At 40.0% G+C, this 21,758-nt stretch overlaps 1 protein-coding gene across 4 annotated transcripts in view; it reads right to left on the bottom strand.

Annotated features, from left to right (window-relative positions):
* The window catches only part of Rgs7 (regulator of G protein signaling 7), a 389,011-nt gene that overhangs the window by 3,574 nt on the left and 363,679 nt on the right, over positions 1–21,758 (bottom strand). For 2 of the 4 annotated variants that reach the window (XM_085687669.2, XM_085687670.2), the window contains exons 14-17: positions 20,052–20,177; positions 16,980–17,166; positions 15,874–15,963; positions 13,512–13,592 (exon numbers count right to left, since the gene is read on the bottom strand). In XM_085687669.2, coding sequence (XP_085543795.1) covers positions 13,518–13,592; positions 15,874–15,963; positions 16,980–17,166; positions 20,052–20,177 — 478 coding nt within the window. In that variant the 3' untranslated portion in view covers positions 13,512–13,517. Of the gene's footprint in view, positions 1–4,036; positions 4,115–13,511; positions 13,593–15,873; positions 15,964–16,979; positions 17,167–20,051; positions 20,178–21,758 lie in introns of all 4 variants that reach the window. The other 2 variants (XM_085687671.2, XM_085687672.2) reach the window with 2 other exon arrangements.

Below are 21,758 nucleotides of genomic sequence, written 5' to 3'. Positions count from 1 at the left end.
AGACGGCTACCATCTGGCGTACTACAGACTTCCCTAAACATAAGTTCTGGTCACAGATGAACCTGACTAGCTCTGTCCTAGGACATAGCTTAAAAACACTCTTCCCTGAAAGCCCACAGTGAAGCAGTGTCACGGTCAACCTGGGGGTTTGAGATAACAAAGACACAGTTATCAGAAATGAGAAGGTGTGTGCCTATGCCTGTGTGTAGTCCTGACTTATCAACTACACAACAAGCTATTGGTTTTGTGTACCACGATGATTAAAAAGGGACACTGGGTGCAACTAATAGTGGACAGATCCTAAGAGCCTGGGGTCACAGCAAGAACATGCGTGCCTGGTGGCTCACCAAATTTACAGATCTAGACTCTGTGAACAACCTGCCTGGCTTCCTTGTGGAGAAGACCAGTCCCAATGTTGGTGCCCATTGAGAGGACTTGCCCTATTGGAAAGTATTAAAGGCCTAAGAACACCGCTCTCTCCTCCTAGGGATGTAAACATGCATTTTTTAAATTGCATATGAGCCATTTGCAATAGCATTTTGAGTCAGTGCCCTAGAAGTCATATAGAATGATCCCCGACCATTATTTTTGGATAGCTATGATGACGGACTAGAAAGATTTTCATGACTAAGTTCTAAACTCTACTCTAGCAATGAAAAGGAATGAAGAAAAGCTTACCAGTAGGATTCACCTTAAGACTGCTTGATCACAATTATTTGATAATTTCATATGAAGAGAAACTGTCTTAATCTTGGAACTACATGAAGGTCAAGTGATGTCAGCCCCTCCTGTCTGTCTCAGGGACAGGGACTAGAGCAGAAACAAGTCTACAGGAAAGGTAAGCACAGCCACTTCGACCCAATCCCAAACTCAAGAGACTGTAAGTAAGCCTTTGTGGTATGTAGGCGAGGGACAGTATGTTAGAAAATTAAGAGCGTGATCAGTTTCTGAACCAATCGAGCCTGGCACAGAGCTGAAGTTGGAGCACCAGCTTAACCTGTAACACAAGAGTCGTCTAAACAAAGTTCCGTGTGTCTCACTATGAAATTTCACCTTCATCAGACCACACCTTTCCCTTCTCACATTATCCCAAGAGATTTGCTGTAATTAGCAAGAGAAGAACCAACAAGCCCCCAAACAGCAACTTATAAGGTGTTCATTTTAAGGTCTAGGTACTGAACCCTGGGCCTCACGCATATGTTAGCACTTGACCACAGAGATGGAACCTCAGCCCTCTTACTTAATTTTATTTTTAGATACAGTCTCACCAAGTTGCCCAGGATAGCCTTGATCTCATTTTTTAGGCCAAGATGGTCTTGCATTTATGATCTTTCTGCCTCAGCTTCCAAGTTGTTGAGATTACAGACATATTTACTCACAGTTATGATTTCTAACTGATTTAAAAACTTCATTCTTGGTCTTAAAGCAGAGAGATGAAACAAGGCATTTAGAGTCCATGAGAATAGACAGGAAGGCCAGGCTCTCAGCCACAGTGTGAAACTTGGGATGATGGGAACATAGAAACAGTTTTCCACTTCCCTTTTCTGTTTAGCTTTACCCGTAAGTAGCACAAGAAGCTACATTTTCCTGAGCAGTCGACTCCACAAGTTTATGATCAACATGGAAGTACACACACAGTTCAGCAAGTAAACTGAAGAGTGATATGAACGAAGTTACATGGATGGGCACCAACCTTAGCCTGACCTTAGCATGAAAAGTCCAAGACTACACTTTCAACTTTCTGTTTAACTCAGCCTCATAGTTCTTGCTATTCCATTACAGTTCCTACTTGTGGGTGTCCTGGAAACACCCACATTACTAATAGATGTTCCTGTAGACTTATAAGCACATTCTAGAATAATGTCCCAGTGAGTACCTGCTTACTGATTTAGGCGATCTGACAAATGCCTAGGTTCTAGGCGTGGAATCAACACCACTGACCATGTGAGCATACTCAGATAAAAAGATGAACAAAAGACATAATCTCTTCAACTCTTGTATTGAAATATTCTTGTCTCACTGTTTGCCTAGATTTCAAAGTCATTCACTGTCTGGCTTCTCTGTCCCTCTAGTCCTACTGTTTCTTCACACATGTTCTTTGGCTGGATTGTCACCTGATGCTCTCTCAGTCAAGACTCTCTGCACACAACTGCGCGCTTTACTCAGCCGTCAGTGATAAGTGTTCTATCCACATCTCTGCCCCCTGGATTTCGCCATTCCCCTCCTTCAGTTCTGCATTCATGTCCTTACATGCCTCTGGGTATTATTTTGTGTGCCACTCATCCTGGTGAAGTTATTGACAGCTGTTAAACAACACCAGGCTTATAGAAGTCCTTAAATAAATTCACAGTTCCTTCCAAGAGCTGAACTCTCTCACCAGAATTATCACTTCAAGAATAAATTTTACAAAAGGAGGTAAGAAGGATTTCAATGTCTTGGAAATAAATCACCTTTAATTCATGGCAGAAGAGGCTTGATATGGTGAGGGAACAGAGATTTGGTAATGGAGGGACACTGATCTCATCTTATGTATTACCAGTTCACTAACAGAATCTGGTATTTCAACTTGCAAGGTGGCTAAGAAGGAATTGAATCTAGTCTGCCTGTCCCAACAGTTCTTCCCTGATTTAATAAAAATCAATTCTTCTAAGTAAAGCTGCAAACAAGTTTATTAAAGCATGTTAGATGATTCTAGCAAAACTGTGAATGGATACAACTTTCTATAATGTTAGATGTATAACAATTCTGAGATTGAAGAAAAGAAGGAAGGGGATTCTGTCCTTTGAATGTTGACTTTCTTAACTAAGAAGATATAGGTATGAACAATTAAACATTTAAGCACTGACTACTAGATTCTATATGGGTTAAGAAAGATCATAAACCAAATAATCCCATTTTCTTATTTAAAACTATAAAGTAGACAACCATTAGATAAAAATACAGATAATAGAAGAAAGAAACAATAAAACTTAAAGCATAATTGTTTACACACTAATACTTTTTGACTATCTTATTAAAAATCATATTTTAGAGCTTTTTAAAAACAAAATGAATTATACTATGGATGCAGACTTATTGTAGCTTGTAATTTAAATTATGCATGTCACTTAGTTGCCCAGCTACACGTTTCTTATAGAACAGCTTTTCCAACTAATATGTGACAAAATCAATTTACACAGATGCATTCAAGTTTAGGAAAAATTTAGAATCTAAAACAGGTTAGAAAATATCACAAGGGATACCCAATAGAGGAATTTATTGCTTGCGAAATGTTTTAGTCCATACAATTTAAACTTACACAAGTGTAATCTACATGTGTGTGTGCTTATATACAGTACACACATATGTAAAATGTATCAATCAAATGTCAGTGTTATTTAACATGAAAGCCACTGTTCTGAACCTGATTTTTAATATGTGTGCAATAGTGCAGTACATAGGCTCTGATAGATTAAGAAAGTCTCAGTTTCTGAACTTTCAGAATTTCTATATTTAGCAATTACATGATGCAATGAATGTTTTTGTGTATGCCAGAACACCTGGGGTTTATTAGGGTTAAATTACTTTAAATTGAATTATTAATTTAAAGTCCAAGAATTTGGAAGCTTTTAGAATGTTTTATCAGTCCTATTCCAGGAAAAGGTAACAGTTTATACTTATAGGAACAGTTTGATATTGTGTAGTTTTTATCTCCTTCCTTCCTTCCTTCCTTCCTTCCTTCCTTCCTTCCTTCCTTCCTTCCTTCCTCCCTTCCTTTCTTGTTCTATTTTTCCTTCCTCCCTCCCTCCCTCCCTCCTACCACCTCATTTTTCTAATCCATGACTTGAGGACAATATATTTATTATGTATTTACTTGAGTCAATATTTTTATTGACTATTTGCATTTATCATTAAAACTGCCCAATTTCTTTTGCTAATTCTCCTAACAGCAGATTTCTCTCCCGGTTATCGTTTTCCAAGCACTTGCAGTACATCAACTACATTAGCTGTGTATCTGTCTGGACATGCGTATTGACAGTTGTTAGAAAGGGTTTACCAGATTTGAGGACAGGAGCTTGCTTTAAACAAAGGCTCTTGGGCTAAGTACGGCGTGGAGCAGCCTTTCATGGCATCTCTGTGGATGAGACAGAGAAAGATGCAGTTCATAACTAGGCAAATGACCACCTCCGAGGTGTGCTGTGTGCTAGAGTGATAGCTTCTGCTGTTTTCCCAACACCTTAGAGCCCTTCCTTCGTTAGCCTGAATGAAACGTTAGTAGGCTGCAGAGAGAATGCATGCATGATGCAGACTTGATCATCCTGTTCAAAAGACTAGCCAAGAGATACACCAAACAAGTGCAGAGACAGCAAGTACAGAGATGAAGTATGAAATTTAATAACAGGGCAAAACAGGAAGAAGGTAGAAATTCAAATTTACATTAAAATGAATAAGCAACAAACAAAATGTCTAGACACAAAAGACAAGAGTAGAAAACTACAGTCTATAAAGAAAAAACAATGTTTCAAAGCATTTTGGTTAAAGCACCAAAGAATTCGTTATGGTTGGAGGTTGGGGCCAGAAAGCTGACGCAGTTTTCCAGTTAGATTGTCAAGAAGACAAATCTAGGGTGATGATAGCTCTTGTTGGGTCACATGTTACGTGTTGTGCTTGGCTGTGATCTAGGAGGGCTTTTGATGGACTGGAGCAAATAGCAGTGAGCAGTTAAGGTAGTGAGAAAATACAAAATGAGTAAAGGAAATGCAGGAGATCGCCCCTCCTCTTGCAGGATTCACTCAGACTTAATCTGATGACAACTTTTAAGGTATCTTCACATTATCAAATCTTTCCAAGTGTTCTTACTCAGTTTTCACAGAAATATCATTTTCAGATTCACATTTCATACTTTATTTATGTGTTAATAAATTATATATAAATGTAAGGGTTCTATAATAGTAGTAAAAAGAAACACAACTGACTTGATGCTGTGTAATTCTGATGGAGGTTGTGGAGTTGAGCTCACCTAACAGGAGAGCAGCCTATCCGCTGTGTCATTGGCTTTGTGCTTAACACTGATCTGTTCAAAGGGTGAGGGGTACTGCCTTGTGCAAGACAGGCTCACAAAGCATCGTCTTTACTCCAGCAGCATGGTCATCACAAGTATCAATTAAAGAGGTCTGAATAGGCATAGGGGGTTTTCCATCAAGGTGTGTTGTAGGACTTCTTGCAGAGGCTCTTATGCAGGCAAGTGAGAAGTCCTGATATTTGGTAAGAAGAGCTGGAGTGTGAACACTGCTAAGGTGGTAATCCTTACCCTGTCCTGTCCCAAGATGCTTATAACCACTGCAGGGAGAGAGAGCAACAGAGACAGAGACACACCGAGAACGACAGGGGACAAGCTCACAGACTCTGTGTTTTCTAGGCTACTGGTAACTTCAGGATGTGGTAAGTGGGATCCCACCTAGAAAGGTAGCAAGCTAGAAATTTTAACTGAGGAAAACATCAAGAAAACTTGGGAAGAGTTGACATATACCATGACTTCAAATGATACCCCCATGGTCACATAGACGAGGGGATTGCATGGCTCTGTTCAGGTACAGGAAGCAGTAGAGATGATACTAGAAGAGCACAGAAGAATAGATGATCCTGGAAACAAGAGTGGGTAGATTCCTTAAAGGTGGATTTGATGCCTCTGCTACCTAAATGTGCCATGTTTCTGGAAGTCAGGGGCCAGCAAGCATAGTGAGCCTGTAGAAGGAGACCCTAGGGACTGCCCTGGATGAACAGGTTCTGCAAAATTCCTTTGCAATTCTGATATGATCATAATAATTAATATCTTTTCCAGTATCTTCTCAGAACACTTTGTAGATTTATCATTTAAAGCTAGAAGAGAAAGATTTCCCGATGACTTTTGTTTTACTTTTGATATTAGTAATATGTTCTTTTTAAGCAGTAATATGCATATTTTAATTGAATACTCTTATTTGTGGATGGTTATTGTTTCCCTTTGTACTAGAGTGCATTTGTGTGTATGTTGTTCATGAACTAGATAAAAGTAAAAAAAAAAAAAAGATCTTTAATGCCAAAGTCATCTGTATGGTTTGGAGAAACAAATCAAATGACAGTTGAACATTTTATTTTCTCCTCCTAGAAATAATATAACAATTGGTAGATTACACTTTAAAGGGAAAGTAATTGCCACAGTCTGTTTTACTGCTGCTTCTCACTGGCTGAGGGCACAGGAATAATGAGTGAATGTTGGATTTTCAAATATTATTCATCCCACTCAGACCCTGACCACTGGCAAACATGCAGCAAGAGTGTAAAGTCGTATGACACCAGCTGATCTTGCCCAATCCAGACTGCTTGTGTGGTCTGCCAAGCTGTATGGAAACCACAGCGGGGTGACTACAGATGCTCTCTTAAGACTTCCAGGTGCACAAAGGCTTGCAAGTTCTGCCAAAGAGTCTCTTGCCTTGCTATTGTAAATGGTCTCCAAGAACAAGCTCAATGTTAGAAGAGTTAAAAATTACCCACAGTATTCCGTCAGCATCAAAGCGCCTTTCACTTTTCTGAAAGATGTTTCATAGGGAGAGTCAAGAAACACATATGGCCCCATACGTGGTTTTAGAATGGATGAAAGAAAATGAGAGATAGTTGACTTGGTCAAAGGAGAACAGTCAAGTAAGTAGTCACATAGGGAGACATGATTGAGACTTGAGTCTACTGTTAGTGGCCATTAAATCTGATTTCACAAGGAGCCTTATCTTTGTCTACGTAAGTTCTGGTCACACTTTTCCCAGCTACATGAAACACACTTCGAAGAGTACATGCACAACCATTGTTCTTAGAACACTGATGAGACTGTGTGTATTTAATTCTTTTGCATGCCATTTTGCTTAATGAGGTAATTTTGAACAAGGTTGTGTGGATGATTAAGTATGTTGCCAGGGGCTATGATGTTACATATTTATGTACGTACAAACATTCCCGGGTTTTTCTACTTTAGTCAATGACAATTCAGTGGAAGGATATAAGATGATATAAAACTTGAGACATACCAGACTTATAGTTTAAGCTCTAGAAATCTCCAAATAAAAACAGTGACAATGAAAAATACTATTGGCTGCTTTATCACCATGATGAATCCTAAATTAGATGGTTTGAAGCTTAATCTCAATTTCCAGTAAATGTGGCTTTAAAACGTTGCAGTAAACATGTTGGGATTCCAAATTGTCTTCCTTCTTCCCTTCTCTTACTTGAGCAGCCCTGTTCTATCTGAAATCACCTAAGGTGTGTGTTAGAATGGTAGCCGCTGGTCCTATAAAAGGGTCCACTGCTCTCTCCCTCACCTTCTATAGCTCCAGAGGTGGCAGAACACCATCTGGCTCCACAGCTGCCTACTCCTGGGCTCTGCTGCTCTCACTGGAAGTCCCCATACTGCCCTGGCCCGAGTCTGTTGAGTCCTCAGGACGCTTTGCAGTTTAGATCTTGCAGGCCTCTTCCTCAGGCTCTACTTCTTTTCCCTGTTTGTTTTGGGCTCCCATGGTGACTCATATTAAGGAAGCAGGTGGGAGCCTTGTTCTGTTCAGTGGACAATCAGCTTCCATAGGAAGAGAGAATCAGTTTAGATATGCATGCTAGCAACATCCCAAGATAGTAATCTGAGTCATCTCTGTCTTCTTACAAATTGAAATTTGCTCAGAGCAGGGTACTGTGTCTTATTACCTATGTATTCTCAATCAGAGAGCAAAGTATCTACCCAGTGTAGGGACTCAATAATTATTATTTATTATATATATAAAAAAAGAACCCAGTGGTAGGCGAATGCCTGCTACCACTGAGCTATACATTTATCTCAGAAGTCTCTCTGATGGTCACCCCTGAGGCCTCCTAACCAACAGCACAAAAACAGGGCTTGAAATCAGTAGAACTTAGACAATTCTGATAGAGGTTCTGCCTCTGGCACCTGTAGAACAACTTGGACATTTCTCGGCAGTCACACCTTTGCTCCCTTGGAGCCCCTGGCGGTGCGGTGGGTACTCTGTAGCAAAACATTCACTGCACCTAATTCATGGCTTGTATAACCTCGAGTGACAATTTCTGAACTAATGATGCTGTCAGGGGAGAATAAAGTTATCCCTTCCAAACTCAATTAGGCTACATGGTTCAGAAACGTTTCACCAGTGGATTTATATCACCCTACAGGGAAACTGAAATTATTTTCTCAGGCAAGTATTTACCACAACCAGTTCCACTAAAACAAGATGAATGGCCATATCTGCCAGCAAAAATGATGAAAGAGATGGGTTTAAGATCCATAAATAAGAAAGAGGAGACAGAAGTTCGTTCTTGATCAGGTTTGCTTCCTGTTTGCTGGAGAGGTCCAACGACCAGCTCCTAAGTGGTTTTCACCCAAGGTGTCATAGGGATTTCTAATGCAGTTTTTCCTAATTGCAGTGCACCTGCAATTCCGAGCAATAAAAGACATAGCCCTTTAGCTGGCAGGGGTGGGGGGTGTGCAGAAAACCTTTACAGTCAACTCACAGGGGGCACAGACATGAAACATAAAGCTTTCCTCTCTCGGTTTGCATGCTATGATGGCTGTTCATGTGAGGCAGTCTGCTTCATTACGGTGGGTGCTTATCTTATGCCTATTAAAGATGTGACACCCTTCATGGACACAGCTACGGGTCCCTTGCTAGAGCTACAATCTGTAATCTAACCTCTCTGAATGCTTTGCCCCTATTTCTTTGTGGTAGAAGACGATATCATGACAAGGGAGAGAGCAAGGATAACTGAGCTAATCTATTTGTGATGAAATGTGTGTGTGGTACTGAGTGTGGCGCCCAGAACCTCACATATGCCAGGCGAAAGTCCTGTTAAAAAGCTACATCCCGGTCCAGCCGGCTATCTTTAAAAATGTACACAGGACTAGTTCATGACCTAGCACACAACAGAGACTCCATACGTGCTGATGTTGACAAATGGTCTAAGCTAACAGTCCACAGAGCAACAGCATGAGTGGAACACAGGAGTGGACGCTACATCTCCAGGTATGTTTTCTGGTCTAGTATTTGCAATGGTAAGACTACATCTTTCTTTCTAGGTACTTCAGAGGACTTCTTCAGTTCAATCACCCTATGGTGGTGGGAAGCCCAAACAGCCAAGTCTCAACCAGGAGTACTCTGTATCTATCCTAAACCAAAGTCAGGCAAAGATGGACAGGAAAGAGACCTGTACACACAGAACTCACAACACCACTCAGGGCCTGACTTAACAGTACCAAGCGTCTCAAATATTTACAGTTGTGGTGGGGGATTACACAGTATAGATTTTATGTTGTTGAATAAAAACCAAGTTAAACGTCATTCATCAACAGACCAGAATCTTAGAAAACAAGGCAAACCCCCTGGAAAATGCCTACAGTTTTCAGCAATGGAGGAGCCAGTTGGCAAGAGGGATGTTCTGTTGTTAAAGGATAACACTAGCGGCTTTGGAAAATAAGGCTATTCCTGCCATTCAGAACGGACCATTTCTATCACTAATGAGAGATCCTGGGTTAGGAAAAAAAAGAGATCAAGAATGAGGTTGAGTGTCGTGAGATTGCTTCCTTATACAGTTATATTACAATTAAATATTGAGTTCCATTTTTAAATGAATATACTAAGAGAATAAAATCCATATTTAACTTGAAGGATGCCAATCATATTTTGATCTTTAATAGCCATGAAAAATTAAGGTAAGATCTGATTCAGGCAAGTGAGATAAATAGTTGGGGAAGCTAGGGTCCAGTAGTTGAAATGATTTCTAAAACTCACATGATAAGACACAGAAGGAGACTTCATGCTGAACTGTAAATAAGCACATCAAACTCCAAGGCTGAAGGACATTTTGCCGCTAACACAGATTCTGCATAAACCTAGATAAAGAATTTCATTGCAACAGAGTGTGGTGGTGAACCTCTGAAGCCCTATGGCTCAGGAGATAAAGGCAAGATGGTGGAGGGCCCAAGGGCAAACCTGAGCTATGAAGGGAAGCCCTATCTCAAAACTGATAAGAAAACAAATGTGCTAGCTTTAATAAAAAAGAACATTCAAGAATAATTAAGTTTTGAATCTTTCTCATTGTTTAATGCTTCGTGTTTGTATTTCACTCTGTCAATATTGAAACCACTGAGCTACACTGTCAATGAAGAATTGACTCAGAAAGATCAACTCTTTTCCTGGGTCAAGCTAGTCTCCTGTGAAAATTGTCTCATAAAGTGGGAACTGGGGTAGTTATCTCAATGGTTTAGTATTAACCAATGTGTGTGAGGCCCAGGGTTGTTTCCCTAACAGGAGAATCTCAAGATAAGAATCTGGCATGAAGTCCTCATCGGTGCTCCAAACAATGCAGTACAGCCTCCAGAAAATGACAACACAGCATGGTACTTCAACCTAGCCTAAGTAGGCTAGAACAGAGGGCGTGGCATGGCTCAGAAGACCTTGATGGTTTTTCTACTTACTCTTTGAAAGGTTCTAAAGATAACTGTCTTCACTGGAACAGTACAGGGCTGTTCTCCAGAAAGAGGTTAGCTTACTGAATTCCTGGGAACTCATCACTAACACCCCCTAGTACTCATTTCCACAGTTCCTACTTTTCTAACACAAAGCCAAGCTGATTCAATTTCCTCTTCACACAAGCGACAGAGAGATACGTCATTGGTCCTCAATTTATGAACCTTGACAGATGGCTTGATCAATCTTCATGCACCCCTTTCATGTGATGTCCTTTCTGCCCTTCTGTGCTGTCCCTGTGGTAAACGGACATTGTGGCAGTTAAGCAGATGGAGCAATGGTGATGCTCTCGATGGTGAATGAGAAAGGAAACCATTTTCACACTCGGTAAAGCACAGGCTCCGCAGGAGAGAAGAATAAAGCCAACTTAGTATGAGTGACACTTGAGGGTATGAAAGGACACAGTGACCTTTGAAAGATGGACTTTAAGGTATTTCTCGAATGGGAAGAAAAATTGAGAAACAAAAGAACATGCCACGGATAAATGGGTTGGTTTATTTTCCCCTAAAGATAAGTCAGTGTGAAGGCAACGCACAAGCTTGAGTTACACTCATTATCACCTGTTTGGGGCTCAGTGTGAAGAGCAAAGGTGGCCTGCAGAGAGGAAGAGGCTTCAAGGAAGCAAAGTCTGCTTCCAATCTAGCTATAATACTCTGCAATGAGCGACGCTGGGGAAGAGACCTCACTGGGAAAGCAAGGTAACTCACTGACACCTGCCCCACAGATCCTGGAACTGCTGAGCATAAAGACAACTAACACACCTATGACTGGAAAGATGTCCTGGAAACACTGAAGTTGCTGTGCATCTCTGCTGTGAGGATGTCCTCGAGTGGGCGTGGCAGCAGGGAGCAGCCTAGAGGTCAGATAACTAATGAAGGTTCCTTTGACTTTGGGAAACACTGACTCTGGGCTAAGAAAAAAAAATCGTGATTCTGTTCTTATCACCCAGTTTACAAATGTGCTATATGGAATACGGAAACTGAACTCCCTAAAACCAGCATTGACTTGAAGTGGATCTGAGTTGGAGGGGAAGCTGTGAATGGATGGCAAATAGAAAATAAAGTTTTGGTCACAGCCAGCAACTTCACTGTGTGATTTTGGGACAATTATATTCTTTGAAGATGCACCTCCCAATTATTATTTTTATTTTTCACCTACAATGTGGGTGAATGAGTATGCACTAGAATTTCCACCTTTTAGGGTCAGGTTAATGTACATAAGACATTGTTCCTGGTCCAGAGCCTGTAGCATGGCGAGTGATCAGTAGTCAGTATTGTCATCTCATTTCCCCCAGTTTCACAGTGAGACCCACTGACGTGTGTTTTCTCTGTTCCATTCTGCCTTGTGGACTGTCCGTCACGTAGCCTTCCTGCTCGACCAGAGCTGCCTGTGCCTAGGCCTCCATTGAAATGCTTATGCAAACTCTACCTTTCCCCTAATATATCTCTACCTTCTAACCATGTCTCTTAGTTTTGCTTGTGTTGAAATTATTTTATTGATCCTATTATGGTCTCTGATAAAAACCTAGCATGTCAACATTTGTGATTCCCAGTACAGCTGCCCAGCCTGAACTCCTTCTGGGTTCATTCCAAGACCTTTGATCTCCTTAATGATTTCTTCATAGCAATACCCAAATAGAACATTCCAAAAAAAAAAAAAATAACACGTTTTATTTTCTCAGATGGAAAAGAGTTAATGCTATCTGAGGGGTATCTAAAAGTAATTAGTATGTTCTATATGCACGTGTGTGTGTGTGTGTGTGTGTGTGTGTGTGTGTGTGTGTGTGTGGGAGAGAGAGAGAGAGAGAGAGAGAGAGAGAGAGAGAGAGAGAGAGAGAGAGAGAGATTCAACTTTTTTCTTCAGTCTTTCTGGCCTCCGTCTCCCTTCCTTTTAAAGAAGGTTTGACCCCTCTCGACTAGTGAAGTCCCATTTACCCAGTTAAACAGTTAAATGCCATCCTTTCTGAACATCTTCCAACTACACATAGCCCTCTCTTTCTTCTTAGCACCAAACGAAGGAGTTCAGCTTTCCCCGTACTCACTGACATTTTGTTTATACCACTAGGCACTTTTGAGCCATACTCTATTCCTTCTGCAGGGCCCCGAGATGAAGCACCGTGTTTGCAACTTAGCTGGTAACTGCATGCATTTGTGGAAGGGATAGCTGATCAAGACCAGTTTCTCCTGGTTTCTTATTGGATTTTTCCTAAGGTGCCCAGTGTGGACCATACAGTACTATTTTAGAAGTGTGGATGTGGTTCAGATATGTGTTGGAGCTAGAGAAAAGATATTTTATTTCTCCCTTCTATCTCCCCCAAGTCATGTTTCTACTTTCAATTCTATCACAGAAACTTCCATTACAATCTAAAAACAAAACAAAAAACAACAAAACCCAATATTCTTTCCAGATTGCATTAGAAAGGGATTAACTTTGAATAATTCTTTAGCAGCACACAGAGGACATGATGATATATTGTTGCTTCTTTTCCTAGTAAGAACATTAGGGAGCTATTTTGTTATTGTCTTACTCCATTGTGAGTTATGGGATATTTTAAAGGAAATTCTATGTTAAGATTCCAATAGAGATAGCCAAAACTTTGTGAAGTGTGTAGTGTGATTAACTCTTCGAATTTTTCACCCTTTATCCTTTTAATTAATGCACTCACATTGACTGTTCAAAGTCTATGTAGCTGTTTAAAGTCTTTCCAATACTCTGTGTGGTCATAACAGGTGAAGGGTGGATTAGCATTGCCCACCGAGTGGTGGGAATCCATGAAGGAAACTGAGGACAAACATTGCGTTTGTTGAATTCAGGTTGCTTCTATCTCAGCACACATAGCTCCACTTAAGTTGACCATTACAGCAAAAGCCACAACACACATACACACACATACACACACAAAGAGCAGCATGGAGCTAACCACACGACTCCACAGATGATGCAGACAAACTTGAGTAGAAACCAAGATTGTTCTACCTCTTTTCATAACAGGTTAGTGCTGGCCCTCAGTGTTGGTGTACAGTTTTTATGGCATGGGAAAATAGGGATGTTTCTGCCCTATAAAAATAAATGTGTTGAAGTCTTTAGTTTGAGCTCACACAACGTCAGAAAGTTCCAAAGGCGTTGGCACAGTACAAAAAAAATAATAAAAGAAAAATAACAAGAGAATCCAACAAACAAATATATATCACCAAAACACATGGCAAGAGGCTAAGAATATTCTAGGAGGAAAGCTACTGGTTGCTTAGATTGATGCAACAATTTCCAACACAGTTGTGGAAAATACAGAATAAGAAACAGGTGGGTCTTTTTAAGGGTAGGGAGATCAGCTTGCTACCAATAGTCACTTGACTTTAAACTGTTCAATTGACCACTTTCTCCTTTCAAAGTTTGAAAGCACAGAACTTTCATTGTCTTAACTTTTTAAGCATAACGAAGAGCTGTGGGCAAGAACAAAGCAATGCATGCAACTCTTGTTAATAGGAAAAAGGATACATGGAACACAGACACAAAGAGTAACTGATTCCTTCATTGTATACATCATGCTATACACTTGTTTCCAAACCTTAGTTCAGCCCATGTGGTTGTTTCTGCATGACAGCTTTTTTTTCTACTCTATAAAGGGTTGGGGAGAAAGATAAGGAGGAAGTAGGATTATGGGTTTAAATAAAGACAACACTTTTGGTGTCAAAGAATGCAAGGTGGGCAATGGGGCTAAAAACAGGGAAATTTTCACTGGAGATAGTGAGTTGTAATTCCTCAAAAAATTAAAACTTACCACATTCTGTGCAAATTTCTCAAAAGATGTTCTGCGATCCATTGAGTCTCCAGACTTAAATGTGTGGTGTGGGGTAGGGTGAAGGGAAACAAAGGAACATTTAAAAAAAAAACAAGAAAAACAGAACAGAAAAAAGACAGGATGGTAAAGTAATGCTCCACTAAGGCCAAGTATGAAGCTCATGCCCACATGGGAGTGGGGCTGCCACGGTGTTTCTCATCACTGGATCCAGGTGTTTTATACTTGAGCAAACAAAATGATGCAATTTAAAGCAAAATTAAGTTAAGCAGAAATGAGGATGATATGGTAAGCTTTTATGCTGACATTTGCAGAGCCTAAATATTTGAAAATTTTGTGGAATTTCTTTAGAATCAGTTCCTAATTTCTGTGAAGGTTGAATTTCTGCTGATAACATTAATTTGGTACAGACCTTCTGTAGGCTAGACTTTGCTCAAAGGACGAATATCTGCCTTGATTCTGTCTCTTATCAAAGCCTCTAGCTGAAGTGACTGAGCACTTTCCCAGGGATTTAAAAGATGACTTGCTTTGAAATATCTTTGTTCTGTCCTCAGTCAATGAAACTGTTTCCTCTCTAGTTACCTGAACTTCAGAGAGCTGTCAGTCTTGTGGCTCTAAGCGGTGAGATCATGTACTGACTGGCCTGAGTATCTTCAAACTTGTATCAGTTGGCTACAAATTTGTGTAGTCTTAATTAATTAAAATGAATTTTAAACATCAACAGTTGCCACATTGGGCACTATAGCTACTTGCAATGATTTTTATCTGTAAAGGCAATGGGCTATGAAAAAAATCACAGTATTTTAAGTGATCAATTAACAGAACTGTAGCTTAATCATAGTAATTTAAGAATCTATGAGTTTTTTAACATTAGAAAAATGAATAATGTTTATTTTCTCTACAAATTTTCTGTTTAATGTTACATTGGTCATATAAGGGATTTATGTGCCATGAGACTTCAATTACAAACAATTAATGAGGTCTATCATTACCACCAACACTACTATTATTACTCCTCCTCCTACTTCCCAAATGTGTGTGCTTATCATCTTAGTTGGAAATAGGTTATCAAGATACTAAGTAGTTTGGGATATAAGTCACGTGAAACTACTCAACTGCCAGCATTATTGCCGTTTAGCAGCTATCCTTGAAAAAAGTAAGTTTATATTTCTCTACAAACATGCACGCTGACTTTGTAAGTAAACACAACTGCCTTTGAATTTCAGCACTCGACTTATTTCTACTTGGAGTTTTCATTTCCTTTAGCTAGGAACACTAAAGATTAACATCAAACATGAAACTAGCATCTAGTAGGCTTTGTAAAACATGAACATCTGCGAAAGCAACCGAAAAATGATACACTGAGCAATCAACAAACAGAAACAAAACGCACTTAAATGGTCCTTAGAAATGGATGGGTGGGGAAAGGTCTTAGAGAATGGTTACTTACCATGTTATTAAAACCCTGGCCCAACAGAGATATTTGCTTTCATTAATTACAACTAGGAACTAAGGTCGAGAGAGGTCACAAAGAGCCAGTACCTTTCGCTTTGCCTGTAGAAGTTCCTGGTAGGCACTAGATCTTATAAAGCGGGGATAGGAGTCACTCTTCATCAGTTTGTAAATGTGCTCCTGGAAAGACAGAATGGGTAAGGGGCTCCTTTATCAGTTTAACAAAGCACTTTAACGAGGAGACTCAGGTAGCTAAAGAATAAATGCAGAGCTACAGACAGCCATCATTTCTTTCCCAGATCAATGTTTACGTTGGGCTGGGAGCTACTCAGGAGGAAAAACCCTATGTGCTCATTTTAATATTGAATTTACCCACGAGGACATAACTTCACATCAGTATGACAATTTATATGGAAACTTTGAAAATTGAAACAAATCTGCAGACTCCAAATCCAAAGCGGATAATGTGACGTCAAGACTGTACAGCTATCCTGGAGGCTCTTGGCACCTACAACTACTGGGTGAGCCAGGTAGTTCAAGTGGATCACACTCTTGGGAATCAATACCATGACAGATTATCTTTTACACCTACTTTGACCCAGAACACAAGCCTGAAATTAGTTGTTGGATAGTGAAAGGACAAATTTTCCAATGTGCATCTGTTTTCTTATATAGTAATCTGTTGGCCATCCATTCCTAATGAGTGCAGAGTTCTCCCTCTCTCTACCCTTTGGTCTGAGGGTCAAGATTCATGTATTTTAGGTAAGGGTTTTACTAATTAGCTACACCCTAGCCTCTCTTGCTTTCTACAGAAGACTTCTGATGGATGAAGAAGTCAAGCAAAGAAAACATGCCATTTAACTCCAACTTGATCCAAACCTGGGAGGTTCTGCTCTGGTTCTTGCATTTTAGTGGAACTTATATGTTCCGTTGTCTTCCAAATCTAGTGAAATATCAGTTAGTTGTACAGTTATGCACCCTGCGAGAGTGTCCTGGATGAGCCATGAAATTCTCATGTACAAACACTAAATTTATATTTTAAAAAATTTCCCAGGGGTTTAAAAGTTGACTTACTTTGAAATGTCTTTTTTCTGTTCTCAATCATTGAAACTTATTTTCTGTCCAGTTACCTGAGCTGGAAACACTGCAGAGAGCTGTGGGTCTCGTGGCTATGAGAAGTTAGACCATGTACTGACCTGAGCATCTTCAAACGTGTATCTTCCTGGTTCCTTCACGCTCTGTGTGGTCTTGTCATAGCTCTTGGAATCCAAATTAATGGCACTGGGGGCCCCAGGAGCCAGAAATTCCTGCCATATTTCCTGCACCCGAGAGGGTACTTCTCGGATAGGCCTTTTCTTTAGGTCCTCCACTGCCAGCCAGAACCTACAAAATATGACATCACCTCTGAGCCCCGAAGGCACACCTAGGCATTCTTGCAATGTTAACTCACTACGCTAGCAAGCTCACTCTTTCTGGGGATTCCAATATCAGGCCCCCACTAGCTTTCTTTTTTTCTTAAGACTCATATTCAGAGGCATAAAAGTTAGTTTTTGCTAGTTTTATGCTGTGGGATAACCCCTCTGCATGCTGTGAATATGTTTAATTACCATTGGTTAATAAAGAAGCTGATTTGGCCAATAGAGCCAGGTGGCATATCCAAGTAGAAATAAGGGAGAAGAAGGGCAGAGGCAGAGAGACACCAGCAACCGCTGAAGAAGCAAGATGTGAGGTAACAAGCCACAAGCCTTGTGGTGAAATATAGACTAATAGAAATGGGTTAATTTAGTTGTCAGAGCTAATTAATAATAAGCCTGAGCTAATAGGCCAAATAGTTTGTAATTAATATTAAACATCTGCGTGGTTATTTTAAAAGGGCCTTGGTACTGGGTGGGACAGAAATTTGCAGTTTTATTTTCATTTTTAAAGATGGGGTCTTGTGTAACCCAGGCAGGTCTTGACTTTCCTATGTTGCTAGAGATGATCTGGATAAAGAAATGTGATAGGCCTATAATAGACAACTCAAGAATTACATGTGTATATACATATATAAGACATATTTAATAACTGTGTGTGCATGTTTCTGAATGGGCCATCTCTTTAGTTTTCTTCACTTTCATTTTCTTTATTATAGGTGAGTGTATGCATGTGTGTGTGTGCTTGTGCACATGTGTGTGCATGTGTGTGATGTGTTAATATAGATGTGTTTGTGGGAGTTCAGTTCTTTCTTTTCTCTGGGGTCTCAGTGAGAACATTTTTACTTTTTGAATTATATCAACAATCCAATCCAAGAACCAAGGATTGAACCTAGGGTCTCACATATGCTGCTCAGTGCTTTACACAGAACTACAGTCTCCGCCCCACCTTAGATTTTGAGTGTCTTTCATTGGAGCTTACTGAGTTGGTGAGACTGGCTGGCCAATGGGGCCTGGGTGTCTTTCTGTCTTCACCTGTGTAGCACTGACTGCCGTGTGATGCACCATCACACTCAGACTTGTTTGTATCATGGGTTCTGGGCATCAGATTCGGATCCCCAAGCCTACAGAGCAAGCCCTTTACTGAGCAAGCCATCTCCTCAGCCCTAGAGTTCATACGTGTAATCTCTCTTGGGAAAATTAGTCTGGCAAAGGATTAAAGATAAGAAACAGCAAAGGTGTAACAACAGTAAAGACTTGGCAGTGACTCAGTTCCTCCCTGAAACCCGGTATTGACATACTACACTGTGTCTTTGCTCTCCGATTTTAGCCAAGATGTCTCCTCATCACCCACTCTCCGCCTGCAAGCCTCTTTTAAGATGCCTGTGGAGGCTCTAGGTGAGGTACCCCTCCCTACTCTCTTATCTAAGGACTCAGCTTCAGCATCCCAAGGGACCACTTGTTTTCTTGAAAAGTTTACTTAGTAAACCCAACAGAAATCCCCAGGATTCTTCAAACCCCAAAAGACAAGAAAGCACACTCAAGAATCCATGGCAGATGGAGAAAATGAACGGATTCCAGATCTGACCAGAGTCATCCTGCCTCAGCCCTGAGGCATCTGCCACCATTATGTATGTTTCTGATTAATTCCTAAAGAGAATGCAACAAACAGTCTTTTGCTAGCTTAGCTCTCATGAAAGGAAATAGATGAATTCCACAGAGCCTAGTAAGACATGCCAAAGAAAAAAACAGGATATCAGCTTTCAAAAAACAACAAATGGAGAACCTCACCAGAAAAAAAAGGGGAGAATTTTTCATGTAGTGAGAACATATGGCTTTAATTGTCTTAAGCAGATCTATGAACACTCAAATGCCTCCTATTTAAAAAGTTTTCCTAGGTGTCCCTGGAGTTAGGAAATATTACAGCAGACCGGAATGTTTAGGACAGATGGGCAGAACAAGGGCCCTGGCCTCTTTCTCTGCTCCATGCATCATTAGTCTCAACAGCCCTGCTGTGCCTGTTCTTAGCTAAAGGTTGAGGAGCAATCAACAGCTCTACTGAATCTAAAGGCACACAGTTAAAAACAAAACTGCCCATCGACTTCTGTTCCAAGGTCTTTGAGGTAGTCACTCTCTTTCTTACGAGAGATATGTTGTTGGAAGTTAATAATGATAAGTGTTGATGTTTTAAAATAACCATACAAGTCCTATTAATCATTGTTAAGATTGAACTCTGAAATGCCCCACAAAGGGGTTCCCCATGTCTTGAATGCCTGGTCTCTGGTTTGGTAGTGGTAATTTAGAAAGCTCCGGGAGCCTTATCATTTAATAAAGAAACATGGTAGGCATAAAATAGACAGTTTAAAAATACATACATCCATACACACATATAATATTTGTGCATACATGTTCTCTGCTTCCGAGATCAGCATGATGTGAACAACCCTAGCCACACACTCCCACTGCCATGACCTGAGTTGCTCTGTCATGCTTTCCCACCATGAAGGACTAAAATTCCCTGAGTCTGCATTATTATGTGAACAGTGACTGATAGAGAGAGACCTTTTCCATTTTGTCAGAATATCAGTCTTGGGATTGTAATTTTTTATGGTGTCAATTTCAAAAGTTTTAAATTTAGGTAGTCAACAAATCCAGAGGAAGTGCGAAAATAAATTATGAAAAGGAATTGGTAGTGCTGGGTAACTTTTGTCTTGCTATCTTTCTTGCATCTTTAATGTCAGAAATGAAATTTGTTTACATCATTTTGTGACAATATGAGAGCAACAGGTGCGTTACATCTAGAATAACTAGAAAAAACAGTGACTCTTTAACTCATAATGACAAAATATGTCTTACCTTAGGTTCTCTGAGCTGAATTCTGATTCTAGAAACTTAAGGAACTGCTCTCTCCCAACTGGGTCTTTCAGTGCCTCATCCATGCCAAAACCCCATCGTTTTACTCTCTGTTGACTCGGTTCTTTGCTGTTGGAGAGAAAATAAGACTAAATATATTCTTTTTATTACAATTTCCATTTAGGAGGGTGGTTGAGGTGGGGCAGGGTCTCACTGTGTGGCCCTGTCTTACCTGGAACTCACTGTATAGAGTCTGTTGGCCTTGAGTTTACAGAGATCCACTTGCTACTGCCTCCCATGTGATAGGATTAAAGACATTTGCCACTATGCCTGGGCAAATTCCTATTTTCCTTATCATATATACCTTAGAAGAACGACTATTTTTAGCTTATCTTCTAGAATAGTAATATGTCACTGATGATATACTTTTCATGAAATCACGGGGAGGCATAAATTAGATTAATAACACAATCTGTAACTAAGAGTCTGGATGGATTCATAGCAACTTTATGAGACTGGCATTTCCCCTATTATTTTATGTAGATGAAAAAGTCGATACATAAAGAGTTATAACATGATACCGTCATACACGAAATAAGGGGCAAAAATCCAGCCATTATTACCCAGAGCCTTATTTCAACCACTATACAGTTCCAGTCTGGCATTGGTCATTCTTGGAATGATGCATTTGTACCTAAAAGGCCTCATTTCTACTTATGACTCTGCTACAATTAAATATGAACAGTATGTAGTCATGGATTGGGGGATTCCAGATTCCTCATATATATGCACAAAACTTGTGACTTAAGACTGAATTGGTAAATATTTGAGATCTGTGGCTGGGTATAAAAGAGATGGCTCATAAATACAACCTGGAGCCTTGTGTGATATCACAGGTTTGTAGTCCCAGTGATGAGGGCTTAGGAGGTGGAAGGCTAAGGAGCTGGGTGTCATCCTCAGCTACAGAATGAGTTGGAGGTCAACATGAGCTCTAGGAGACCCTGCCTAAAGCAAAACATAACAGAAGTGCTATGGCATCCTTATACTGTCTTTGCAAAGATACATGAAATCATCTCTGAATGATCTTCAAGATGGATGCTGCATCTTCCTACATAGCTCACTAAAGAAATCTGGAGTTCTACATTATGCTTGGGTTTTTAAACGTCAGTTTCTCTGTGTTCATGGTGAGTTTATCTAGTTTTAAAATAAAGTTTATATAAGGTGCTTGTCCTGGGCTTAACTGAGTAAGAGTTTGGCATCCATTTTACCTAAACACAAGCTTATATGACTAAAAGCATTTTCAAATGATTTATTAGCAGGGGCTGAGTCTTAAGCAAGGAAGGATCTGAACTCTGAATAACCTACCTTTAAAATGTCACCCCTAATTTTGGGTCAGTTCTTTCTTTCAGCAGGGTAAATTTGTTTCAAAAATTAAAGTTTTAGAATATATAAAACTCACACACGCATGATATTCTGGAACATGCATATTGCGTAATGTTTAAATCAGGGTAAATACATCTCAAGCAGCATGTCTCTAAGGTATGCAGGATTCCTTTGTCTAGAGTTTTCAAATACACAACACATAGATATCATCAGTCACCCTACTTCAAACAGCATCAAAGAACTCCTAGATCCCATGCGACTATTATTTAATGTTCATTGTTCAACCTTTCCTTATGCCCCCTTCTCTTCTACTTTTCTTAACCTATG

The sequence above is a fragment of the Myodes glareolus genome, chromosome 5 (assembly GCF_982192425.1).
Source record: "Myodes glareolus chromosome 5, mMyoGla1.1, whole genome shotgun sequence".
In the NCBI taxonomy this organism is placed as follows: Eukaryota; Metazoa; Chordata; class Mammalia; order Rodentia; family Cricetidae; genus Myodes; species Myodes glareolus.
Note: the sequence above shows the minus strand (reverse complement) of the source record. Positions and strands in the feature narration are given on the sequence as shown.